General features: G+C 41.3%; 1 protein-coding gene and 1 pseudogene across 1 annotated transcript; one reads left to right on the forward strand and one right to left on the reverse strand.

Annotated features, from left to right (window-relative positions):
• The first annotated feature begins 3,071 nt into the window (after positions 1-3,071).
• LOC135571244 (uncharacterized) lies at positions 3,072-5,463 on the forward strand (annotated as a pseudogene).
• A 1,850-nt stretch (positions 5,464-7,313) lies between these two features.
• On the reverse strand, positions 7,314-11,171 carry LOC135571246 (uncharacterized). The gene is made up of 6 exons (XM_065017024.1): positions 11,015-11,171; positions 10,836-10,874; positions 10,649-10,723; positions 10,229-10,333; positions 7,587-7,871; positions 7,314-7,454 (listed from the first exon to the last, which is right to left on the reverse strand). Exons 1-6 carry the CDS (start codon positions 11,051-11,053, stop codon positions 7,314-7,316), a joined length of 684 nt encoding a protein of 227 aa, XP_064873096.1. The 5' UTR covers positions 11,054-11,171.
• Positions 11,172-13,004: the final 1,833 nt, after the last annotated feature.

Consider the following 13,004-nt stretch of genomic DNA (forward strand, 5'->3'; position numbering starts at 1 on the left):
GGAAAATATTTGATGAAGTATTCAAAGAGGATGATGGCAGTGTCTCTATTATGTGTGACGATTGTGAGGCACTATACAAATTCGACAGTCACAAGAGGGGGATTCAAATAGGCCTATGGCACATCAAGGGAACAAACTGTTCAGATGAGTTAAATGGAAACTGAAATCTGGACACTGACTGTAGATCTTTAATTAACCTCTCACAGTCTTAATATTAACTCCTGCAGAATTAAGCATTTATTGCAGTAAAATGATAGGCTACAACAAATGTAGACTATATTTTGACTCGGGAACAGGAGTGGAGAAATATGATTTCTTTCAGCATCTTGAGAGAATGTGATTGTGCAGTTAGGGACTGCTTTATCAGCCTCCTAAAAGTTGATGGTAGTTTCCCTTTTTTATCTTGAGTTTTTGCATTTTCTTCTTGCTCCGCAAAAGAATCAAAGATGACGGAGAACTTTACCGATGTCAACTAGATTGAAGCATTCATTCTACCATTTATAACATTATTCCGGTGAGCAAGGGTTTATTTAGTCTTCTATCAAATTATAGACAAGTTGACTAACAAATAGCCTGCCAAAATGTCGGAAATGATAAGCAGAAACATATCCATATTAGCCACAACAAAATCCTGCACCCCCTGACAAAAAAATCGTTCCGCCTTCTCTGATGGTGTTCTATATTTGTGGACTAGGGTCAGGTTTTCACTTTTTCACATATAGTCGGGCGGTTGCGGATGGGTTATTTGCAATTGCGGGTGGACTTGGTTGAACAAACAGCTGACCTGCGCACCACTAACACACAAATGTAAGAGAATACCAGTCGAGGGTCCTTCAGTGAAGCCCCTTTTCTCTGTGGTTCCTTTGAAGACCCTGGACTGTCCTCAGCAGAGGCATCATTGCCATTATCACACTGTGTCAGAGAGCTAGTTGGTCATAGTCCATTTTCCACATTCAGTCAAAGAGTTACTCAAATACATGGTGCAGAACATACCAGAAAGTCTGAATCATCCAAGGAGTGGAGAGACAGATTGTCGTCCTCTACCATTTCCCTCACTTCAAACTTTGTCACCTTTCCATCCTCCTTATCCTTCACTATCAGCGGTGGTGTCCTCCTTTCATGATCCTCATCAGACTGTGTATCAGAGTCAATTAGTCTGAGACTATTCTCTTCACAGTCATATCACTCAACACATCTATGGTGTACAACTCTCTTACCTCAGATTCACAGTCAGTGAAGGAGTAGATAGAGATGTCATCAGAGTTGGAGGATGAGATCACCCCATCATAATTTCTCTCCATCAGCCGAGTCACCCTTCCAGACTGAGGAGACAGACAAAGGCATGTACTTAGGGCAGCCATGGAATTCACTGGCATTGACTGCCAAGAAAATGTTGAATATTTAGGCAATCCAACATACTTGTACAAGTAGTGAGTAATTCATGGGTAATTGAAAATGCAAGTGGATTGAAATGCAATAAATGCAACTCCCATAACATTAGGGATGGGACTAAAGACCTTCCATACTGTAGGATTCTTTAGCATTTCCAATGAAGGATTGTCAATTCAACCAAGCCAACCAAAATTGCCATTTCAATCAGATTGATCTCTATGGGAACAGCAGAGATGTCTGACCTGGCTGAGAGGCTCTGAATTCATGTCCCGTCCATCCCCAGATGTCTGTTCCTGCCCACAGTTCTCAATGATTGGCTGTGAACAGTAAAACATATTTTGCTCATTTTGGCCTTGGAAATAAATGATGTAGCTATCAATAAATCATTTAAGTAGCTACTGTTATGTGGTTGATTTGAATGTGACTTACAGGCCTTTTGTGGATCTGAGGGGTCTGCGCTGAAGTAGACTGTCAAGAGAGCATTCAATTTCAAATGAGTTTAGATGGGGAGGGATATCTGCAGTTGCTTTTATTGTGATAACTGCAGTTTGTACATGGAGCATAAGTAATGTTTATGTGTAATTGTTTTCAGGTCGGATTTGACTTACAGGCCTTGGTCTTCTGTGCACCTTACCGGTTGGCCACATCGCAGAATCAGGGAGTTCACCCTCACTGGATTCAACTGTCAACACAACACTCAATTTAAAATGTGATAACAAAGACAGAACACAAAGTAAATAAATAGGTATTTACCACATAAGGGCGGCGCCTTAAAGCTCTTCTGATTCTCTCATCACTACGATCCATCTTGCTTTCTGAGGGATACATTTTCATCAATTGATTGGCACAAAACATATCCTAACACACACACACAGACAAATGGCACGCCATTCCCGATATAGCGCACTTACTTTGACTTGTGCACTTATTTTGATCTGAGCCCACTGGGCACAGGTCAAAAGTACTACACTACAGGATGCCATTTGGGACCTCCGAAAGAATGTAAGAGCCTACCAGACATTCTAAACTCCAAATCACCTTGTGCAGTGCGAACGGGTCTAACCAACAGTTTCCAATCGTAGTATTCTCTACACAGCGTCAGCTAGGGCAGACTATGCGGCAAAAGATTAGCTGAAACAAGCTGATTGAAGAAAGAGATTGTACTGTTGATATCAAAGCTGAACACAGTTCATGTAGCGAATTGATGCTTGGTTACGTCACAATGGGTCACCGTTTTATGGCCGCGCATAATACGTCACAAGAAAGGCGTGTAAGGGACCGGACTGGTGTTATTTTCCCCCTGGATGTAATTTATAACTGTCAAATCAAATCTATGTAGCTATCTAACTCAAATGGCTGTTGAGGACTCTTTGATAATCACATTTGAGGCACATGTCAGCAGGTGGCAGTGTCTTCAAATGCAGTAGTTGATCCCCTGTGCAACAGTTGAGCAACTTTGAAGTTGTACACATTTTGGGGCTAGCAAGCTTGCCCGCATATTTCTACAATTCATCTTCTTATAAACGGATTTTAAACCGAACCACACTGCTGATCTAATGGCCCAACCTTAAATTAAGACCAAAACGCGTATTTTGGTTTTCATACATTTTTACGATATAGCCAATTTGTACTTTGTGGCTGTGTTATCTAGTGGGAATATCTTGCTAGCTAGTTATCTACCCCCCCGGCGTTCCGTAATAATGAATAAAAAGTTGATTGATAATCCAAGTACTAGTTTGAAAAATATGTACTGGGCATCAAAATGATGTCCCGAATAGTTTTAAAAGGTATGGTTCAGAGGTTCAAGAGTTTTACTCCTGAGTTCAGGCTGGGATTGTTTCTGTCATTATAGTATAATTTGTTTACTGTCACTAACGTTACATATTTCGGTTTATCAGAGGATGTCTTCAGTCTTGGAACGACTGAAGTACTAAAACACTTGAGCGTCTCTCTTGATCCTAGGTCCTGGCAGAGTTGTGCAGACTCAGGACAACTGAGCTTTGGAGGAATACGCAGATTTAAAGAGGAGTCCGTAATTGGCTTTCTAATGATCATGATCTTTTCCTCAAAGAAGTTCATGAATTTATTACTGCTGAAGTGAAAGCCATCCTCACTTGAGGAATGCTGCTTTTTAGTTAGCCTTGCGACAGTATCAAAAATACATTTCGGATTGTTCTTATTTTCCTCAATTTAGTTGGAAAAATAGGATGATCGAGCAGCAGTGAGGGCTGGGTCACTGTCTTCCACCACAAGACAGTGACCCAGCTACTCCTCAGTATTGGGACTCCTCAGTATTGGGGTTCTGGGGCCTCTCTGGTGGTATTGAGAAGAGTGTGAGCACTGTTTGGTTTCTGCTGCTCTCTATCAGCACAGGGGTGTTGTACAGCATACTGGGTCTGCTACTGTTTGGTGGAGGGGTTCATGCCAGTATCCTTCTCCTGTATGTGTATGGCCACAGTGCACTCATCGCAGGGGAGATCTGTATCCTTATTCCAACCTCATTGCGGTTCAAAATAAATGTGATACGCTCCTCTGCAGTATGTGCTTAGTAGTGTAGTTAAGTGTTATTAGGTTATAGGTCTTGTATATGAGTCAGACGGAAAGGGCTTGCTCTGACTTCTGAACATGTCCGATGCCAGGGCACCAGTGCTGGATAAGAAGATGCCTTTCAGGCTGCTGAGGAACATTGGTGTCCTGTATGTCCCTGCATCAATAGAGACGGAGAAGGAAGATGGTCCACCCACCGTGAGTACTGAGAAAGCACCATAACCATCATTTATCAGACAAGACAAGAGGTTATTAAATAACATTTACTGTGTGCAAGCCAGAGCACATGATGTACTTGTAACAGTATAACTTTAGACCGTTCCTCGCCCATACCCGGGCGCGAACCAGGGACCCTCTGCACACATCAACAACAGTCACCCACGAAGCATCGTTACCCATCGCTCCACAAAAGCCGCGGCTCTTGCAGAGCAAGGGGAACTACTACTTCAAGGTCTCAGAGCAAGTGACGTCACCGATTGAAACGCTATTTAGCGCGCACCGCTAACTAAGCTAGCCGTTTCACATCGGTTACACTACAGTATAATGAGGTGCAGTTATAATAGATGATCCTCACCTGTAATTGAATACTTTACAATAGGCACCTAGTGGTCCCCATGATTAGATAGAGAATCACTGGTATAGAGAAGCTCTCTGAAATCTGTCTACGTTCTCATTGATTGCAGAATCATTCCAACACCAGGCTCCTGCCCAGATCAAGCCTACGCTCCAGTGTCCTCTACCTCCAACCTACAGGCTACCGAGACCACACCAAAGACATTTGAAGGCTGGGCCCACTCCTACTATACACAGGGGAGCCTTGTTCAGCTCTCAGGTTATTACGGACACAACCATGGGGGCTTGAGGCCAAGTCACGGACATGGTCACAAGCATGGACACAGTCACAAACACAGCTTTGGCCATGGACAGTCATGGGCATGCATCTGCCTCTCAAACCAGCAGTCACTGGGTCAGTGGCTCAACATCCACATTTTCAACATTCCCACCTCAGTCCACTGTCTGTCTGTCAGTGTCCCCCAGAGTTTCACAGTAAACATGCCGGAGTCACTAACAGAATCTGTGACGGTTCATCCAGGAGCACCTGTGTCTTCACTGACAGATTGATGACTTCAGTAACACCAAAACTTGCTATAGCTTGATTGAAATTCAAAGGCAATGTTCTCAAAGATTGGAAATGACCTTTACATTTCAAGTGCGCTATTTTCAGCAATCACAATCCTTGTAAAAACGTCAACTTATGGTATAACTAATAAAGTTTTTTTTAAATGATGTCAGTGTGGTTATAAGCCGCTATAGCTCTGAACTTCGGCGATACAGATTTAATCGAGCCCATAGTTTTCATTCAATGTGTTTTCTGTCTCATGTTATACATTGAGATGTAATATGCTTGGACAAGTGGTTTGAGGCAGTACTTGAAGGTCCACTTTTTATTCACAGATGTTTTTGGTTTGAATACACAAGCAGGCTCTGAATGTTCAAGGTCAAATCAATGCAAGAAAGCTTTGATTGTCAGTTGATTGTATAAGACCTCCTTTTGGGCTTGTGTGTTTTGTACTTTGTGTTTTTTTACCCATACAATAGACAAATCTCTTGGTACTCTTGTTTTATACAACCTAGATTAAAACAAAGTTTTTCAAAACCCTTAGTAAATGGACCAACCAGAACCTCAAGACTGCCATGGGCAAGTCCCTTGATTGGTATCAGGAAGGGTGGGAGAACAACCTGAAGGTAATTCTCTTTGCACACAACAGCAGCATCCAGGCTGAGTATGGACGGGAGCCGCAGCTGTTGACTGAGGTAAACAATGCAATTGTATATACAATTATTGCATATACTGTAGTCTTTCAAAATTGGGATTGACTTAGTGTTTGTCTATTGCTATTTTTGCATAATGTACTTTCAGATCACTGAAACCCCACCTGATGTGGTGGAAGTTGTCGAACCAGATCAGAACGCCTTTGAGTACTACCTTCAGGCACAGACTGAGAAGGACGTGGAGGTTTTTGACCAGGTAAAAATGATTGTCCTCTGTTAATTTATTTTCTGTCCCTCCAAGAGATATGTAAGAAATGTATTTGTAATATGAAATATAATTGCATGTATTCCTGTCATCAATCAAGGTGAGACAGAACATGGACAAGGCGCAGGAGAAACAGAAGGAGAGCTACCGGAGTGTTTACGTCTCTGTCTCCTACCCTGTTCCCTTTAACTCTGCTCCTGTTCTCCAGGAGCTAGGGGTCCTGCCCAACACCCAGACGTGGATCCACCTGATGTTCTCCATTACCAACCACCCTCCAACTTTTCATTACATCATCTACAGCTACTGTTGTCATGTTATCATTATCTGCTAAGAAAGTTCTTGCTCTCTCATACTGGCCCTCTTCACTTCCCTTTGGCCAAAGAAGACCTAAGACCCCAATGCCAGACACCCTTTGGCCAAAGAAGACCAATGCCAGACACTGCACTGCAGACACTGCGCTCCACAAAAGTGCTGTCCTTCGGATGAGACTGTGTGTAACAGTATAACTTTAGACCCCCTTTTGTCCCCTCGCCCATACCCAATGGGCGCGAACCAGGGACCCTCTGCACACATCGACAACAGTCACCCACGAAGCATCGTTACCACTTTAACTATGCCACTTTGTTTACATACTCATCTCATATGTATATACTGCACTCAATACCATCTACTGTATCTTGCCTATGCCGCTCTGTACCATCACTCATTCATATATCTTTATGTACATATTCTTTATCCCCTCACACTTGTGTCTATAAGGTAGTAGTTTTGGAATTGTTAGCTAGATTACTTGTTGGTTATTACTGCATTGTCGGAACTAGAAGCACAACATCTGCTACACCATGTAACATCTGACAAACAATTTGACAAATACAATTTGATTTGATCTCATGGCACTTATGACATGAGTAGGGGTGTTGACCCTGCATCTCCTGGCTATATTTCCAAGCCTGATAACTACACGCTATGTAAATCCAACCCATTATCATACACTACCCTAGTAGGCTGTATGGGAACCAATATAATTATTGGGTCTTTTTTTTATTTTTTAAGAATGGTGCATGTCTCAAAATATAACAATGAGACCAATATCAATAGTATGTGTGTGTGTGTGTGTGTGTTGTAGTAGTAGTTGGCCATTATTTCTTCGAACATCTCAGTTTGGGCAGCAGCCACAGGAGAAACCTGTCAATCAAACACAACAGGAGAATAAATAGTAGTTTGCCATTAAACATCAGATAGCTGCTCTTTCTCTGCTACCTCATTCAATTTCTATATTCATTCAATTTCTATAAATCTCTAAAACGCCCTTGTTATGTTCCCCTCTTCTATTTCCTCACCTCTTCCTCAGACTCTTCTTTTCCTCTTTCTTGTCCTCCTTACTTTCTCCAACATTTTCCACCTGCTGCATCTTACTGGCCTTCTCTTTCTTCACTTGCTTTTTTCCCTTGGTCTTTTTCCTTTTGACCTTCCTTTCCTGAATATTTTGGACAAGGAGATAAAGTAATATAAGCTTATGACTATTTTCTACTCTTGAGCTATGGTATCTAGAGGTTTGATATACTGTAGAAGGAAATATGGCTAATATTCCCTTCCTGTTTCCTCTCACCTGTGGCGTCACTCCTGACATTTTCTGGAGCAGCTTCCTGCCGTTCTCACTCAGGTTGGTGATTGGGGCCAGGCGAGGGCTGTGGTGGTATGGTAAGTACTCCACAGCAGGCGAAGCAACAATGACAGAGACAGGGCTTGGAGGTGTCGGAAGCTTTGGGACATCCTTTTGGGAGGGACGGGCCACAGCAGAGGGCAGGGCTTGTAGGGCTTCAGCCAGGGTCCGGGGTGCTGAGGTCACAAGAGGAGAGAGGCCAGACACAGGACCAGAGACTTTCCCTGGGCTCTGTAAGACCAGAAACAACAAACAAACTGTTAGGACAGTGCTATGTTATACAAAATCTGTAGATATACTGTATGACTAATCTATAAATACATTAGATACATGACTACACTCAATAAGTAAGATTCATTTACAAAGCTCTGGACATAGTTATTTTTTTCAGGCTTGAGGAGCCTGCTCTCAGCTATTCTGGTTTGCATTTCTGCCATGCTCTCTACCATTTTGGCCATCTCTCCAGTGCATTTCTTGAAGGCCACTTTCAACCTTTCCAAGTCATTCAGCAAACTGTCCAGGTTTACTGCCTCAAGATCACTTTCACTGCAGTTTCTCTTCATCACTTGGATCAGTGCCCTCACTTCCTCGCCCATCCTCCCTTTGTCTTCCCTATTCACATCTTCATCCCTCAGTCTTTCCTCCTTCCTCCTCCCCATCCACTTCTCAATCCAGGCTCTGAAGCATCCCTCATTCTTCTGCCTCTCTTGGTTGATGTCCTGACCGTCGTTGACCTTGTTCAGGCCTTCCTCCAGGTCGAGCTCTATGGAGGCCAGTTTTTTTTTAATCCTCCTCAGGCTCTCCTCGTTGGTGTTGGTCCACTGTGTCTTCTTGTCCAGCTGTTCCCTGCAGGGCCGGACAGTAGGGACCAACTCCATCAGGCGTGATGCCTTCTTCATGGCACTCACAGAGGCAGGGAGAAGGATGTTGGGCTTGGCCACAATAATCTGTACAGACATAGGGTCAAATCATTGAGATGTAACACACATTAGTGATGCATTGACTCATAAGCAGCAGTCCCGCGGTTATATCCACAGGGCGGCGGGTTTAGGGTCATGAAATATTATGTGGGAGGCGGTCAGGTTGAATAAAGAGAAAACAATACATGAAAAAAATCCATAAATGTATCATTCTTGTGTCATTTATATCTATAGGCTATTTAGCATTTGTACGTAAACCTAAGCTTTAGGGCCTAATTTGGCGCTTGCCAAATAGACTAGACACCAATCACCAAACACTTTTGGGAAAGGGCAGAAAAAGTTACTGTTGATCCGCTGACGCAAAAAGGACAATGTCAGAGTTTAATTCAATAAGAGGAAATCTACGAAATGGAGAGTTGAAAATAAAGAAGGGATGGCCAGAAAAGGAATGTTTGGAAAATATTTGATGAAGTATTCAAAGAGGATGATGGCAGTGTCTCTATTATGTGTGACGATTGTGAGGCACTATACAAATTCGACAGTCACAAGAGGGGGATTCAAATAGGCCTATGGCACATCAAGGGAACAAACTGTTCAGATGAGTTAAATGGAAACTGAAATCTGGACACTGACTGTAGATCTTTAATTAACCTCTCACAGTCTTAATATTAACTCCTGCAGAATTAAGCATTTATTGCAGTAAAATGATAGGCTACAACAAATGTAGACTATATTTTGACTCGGGAACAGGAGTGGAGAAATATGATTTCTTTCAGCATCTTGAGAGAATGTGATTGTGCAGTTAGGGACTGCTTTATCAGCCTCCTAAAAGCTGATGGTAGTTTCCCTTTTTATCTTGAGTTTTTGCATTTTCTTCTTGCTCCGCAAAAGAATCAAAGATGACGGAGAACTTTACCGATGTCAACTAGATTGAAGCATTCATTCTACCATTTATAACATTATTCCGGTGAGCAAGGGTTTATTTAGTCTTCTATCAAATTATAGACAAGTTGACTAACAAATAGCCTGCCAAAATGTCGGAAATGATAAGCAGAAACATATCCATATTAGCCACAACAAAATCCTGCACCCCTGACAAAAAATCGTTCCGCCTTCTCTGATGGTGTTCTATATTTGTGGACTAGGGTCAGGTTTTCACTTTTTCACATATAGTCGGGCGGTTGCGGATGGGTTATTTGCAATTGCGGGTGGGCTTGGTTGAACAAACAGCTGACCTGCGCACCACTAACACACAAATGTAAGAGAATACCAGTCGAGGGTCCTTCAGTGAAGCCCCTTTTCTCTGTGGTTCCTTTGAAGACCCTGGACTGTCCTCAGCAGAGGCATCATTGCCATTATCACACTGTGTCAGAGAGCTAGTTGGTCATAGTCCATTTTCCACATTCAGTCAAAGAGTTACTCAAATACATGGTGCAGAACATACCAGAAAGTCTGAATCATCCAAGGAGTGGAGAGACAGATTGTCGTCCTCTACCATTTCCCTCACTTCAAACTTTGTCACCTTTCCATCCTCCTTATCCTTCACTATCAGCGGTGGTGTCCTCCTTTCATGATCCTCATCAGACTGTGTATCAGAGTCAATTAGTCTGAGACTATTCTCTTCACAGTCATATCACTCAACACATCTATGGTGTACAACTCTCTTACCTCAGATTCACAGTCAGTGAAGGAGTAGATAGAGATGTCATCAGAGTTGGAGGATGAGATCACCCCATCATAATTTCTCTCCATCAGCCGAGTCACCCTTCCAGACTGAGGAGACAGACAAAGGCATGTACTTAGGGCAGCCATGGAATTCACTGGCATTGACTGCCAAGAAAATGTTGAATATTTAGGCAATCCAACATACTTGCCCAAGTAGTGAGTAATTCATGGGTAATTGAAAATGCAAGTGGATTGAAATGCAATAAATGCAACTCCCATAACATTAGGGATGGGACTAAAGACCTTCCATACTGTAGGATTCTTTAGCATTTCCAATGAAGGATTGTCAATTCAACCAAGCCAACCAAAATTGCCATTTCAATCAACAGATTGATCTCTATGGGAACAGCAGAGATGTCTGACCTGGCTGAGAGGCTCTGAATTCATGTCCCGTCCATCCCCAGATGTCTGTTCCTGCCCACAGTTCTCAATGATTGGCTGTGAACAGTAAAACATATTTTGCTCATTTTGGCCTTGGAAATAAATGATGTAGCTATCAATAAATCATTTAAGTAGCTACTGTTATGTGGTTGATTTGAATGTGACTTACAGGCCTTTTGTGGATCTGAGGGGTCTGCGCTGAAGTAGACTGTCAAGAGAGCATTCAATTTCAAATGAGTTTAGATGGGGAGGGATATCTGCAGTTGCTTTTATTGTGATAACTGCAGTTTGTACATGGAGCATAAGTAATGTTTATGTGTAATTGTTTTCAGGTCGGATTTGACTTACAGGCCTTGGTCTTCTGTGCACCTTACCGGTTGGCCACATCGCAGAATCAGGGAGTTCACCCTCACTGGATTCAACTGTCAACACAACACTCAATTTAAAATGTGATAACAAAGACAGAACACAAAGTAAATAAATAGGTATTTACCACATAAGGGCGGCGCCTTAAAGCTCTTCTGATTCTCTCATCACTACGATCCATCTTGCTTTCTGAGGGATACATTTTCATCAATTGATTGGCACAAAACATATCCTAACACACACACACAGACAAATGGCACGCCATTCCCGATATAGCGCACTTACTTTGACTTGTGCACTTATTTTGATCTGAGCCCACTGGGCACAGGTCAAAAGTACTACACTACAGGGTGCCATTTGGGACCTCCGAAAGAATGTAAGAGCCTACCAGACATTCTAAACTCCAAATCACCTTGTGCAGTGCGAACGGGTCTAACCAACAGTTTCCAATCGTAGTATTCTCTACACAGCGTCAGCTAGGGCAGACTATGCGGCAAAAGATTAGCTGAAACAAGCTGATTGAAGAAAGAGATTGTACTGTTGATATCAAAGCTGAACAGTTTTTTTTCATAATACTAAAGTCAACTTACATTGCTACATCAAACATGTCTAGCAAACCAAACACAGGTATTAACAATGCTCAAACATACAAAAAATATAAATAAAATACAAAAAAGAAACAATTTAAGTGCAATTATATTCACTCTGAAAATATCTTGTTATAATGATTCATGAAGATGTTATTCTTTTTGTTATTCACTAGGGTTAGTGTTTTAATAAGATAATTAAATTCAATCAGAAAAATTGGTAATTTTGGTGTAGAATTTTTGTTTGTGTATAAAGTATTTGGCAACAAGAATTTAAAAAATTAACAATCATTTCAGTCGTTTTGTTATCATTGCAATAGTAACATTATATATTTTATGTTAAAATTATAGGCAGTGTTCATAATGGTAAATAAGTACTTTGCAAGGTTTTCCCAAAATTCAGACACAAATTTACATTCAAAGAACAAGTGAGACAGATTCTCACCTTCTTTTTCACAGAAAACACAGATATCATCAATAGCCACAAATTTGGACATCATAGAATTACATGGATATATCTTATGCAAAATGTTGAAGTGCACTTCCTTAACTTTGTTTGGTATACAGTATTTGTAAGGTCTTAATTAACCATGCATTTTTCCAGACAATGTCAGGAATAAGCATGTTCCAGAAATACTTTCCTCTCGGTGTAAGTTGGTTTTGTGAATGAAGAATTTGTCTTATATATTTATTACAACAAGATTTCTCAAGTAAGCCCACGCCTTCCAATCTGAGTTCTGGATAAACTTTGTGATCATTCCCAAAATTAAGATGACTTTTCATAAGTGTAGTTAGACCACTAGGAACGGCTTTGATCACAGAAATAAACTCTCTGAAAGGTATTGGAAACTCTTTCAATGTTATAAATTGTTCATATGTGAGAATATTACCCTTGTTGTCGAAAATATCAAGGACAAAGTCTATATTCCTCTCATGCCAGCTGGGGTAGAACAATGACTTATTCCTTACAGTTATGTCTGAATTATTCCACAAAAGAGCTTTATGAGGGGAAAAATTGTGCAGGAAACATTTTCCAGGCCAGTAAAGCTTTTGGTGAAACCTAGCCAATTTAGCAGGTAATCTTTCAGGAATATAATTACATTTCAGTAAAAATTGAAGACCTCCCAATTTATTAAACACATTATTTGGAATGAAATACCATATTGAATCAGTATCGAGCAAACATTTTTTCAACTAGTTTATCTTGAAAGTGTTATTTATGTCAACAAAGTCCAACACTTCTAGACCGCCTTCAGCTCTTTGGTTAGAAAGGACATATTTTTTTAGTTTGTGAGGCTTATTTTTCCAGATGAAGTCAAGAAAGGTCTTATTGATCTCTTTACAAGTAGCTGGATTTACACATAACGATAATGAGGGGTACACAA

This window comes from Oncorhynchus nerka, unplaced genomic scaffold (genome assembly GCF_034236695.1).
Source record: "Oncorhynchus nerka isolate Pitt River unplaced genomic scaffold, Oner_Uvic_2.0 unplaced_scaffold_3___fragment_2___debris, whole genome shotgun sequence".
NCBI classification, from domain to species: Eukaryota; Metazoa; Chordata; class Actinopteri; order Salmoniformes; family Salmonidae; genus Oncorhynchus; species Oncorhynchus nerka.

Bases quoted from the DNA above. Each gene is read 5' to 3' on its own strand.
- LOC135571246 (XM_065017024.1), bottom strand. From the start codon at position 11,053: ATGTGGCCAACCGGTAAGGTGCACAGAAGACCAAGGCCT. The intron at 10,875-11,014 runs GTAAGTCAAATC...CTCTCTTGACAG, and splicing joins TGCACAGAAGACCAAGGCCT to TCTACTTCAGCGCAGACCCC. The intron at 10,724-10,835 runs GTAAGTCACATT...TACTGTTCACAG, and splicing joins CTCAGATCCACAAAAGGCCT to CCAATCATTGAGAACTGTGG.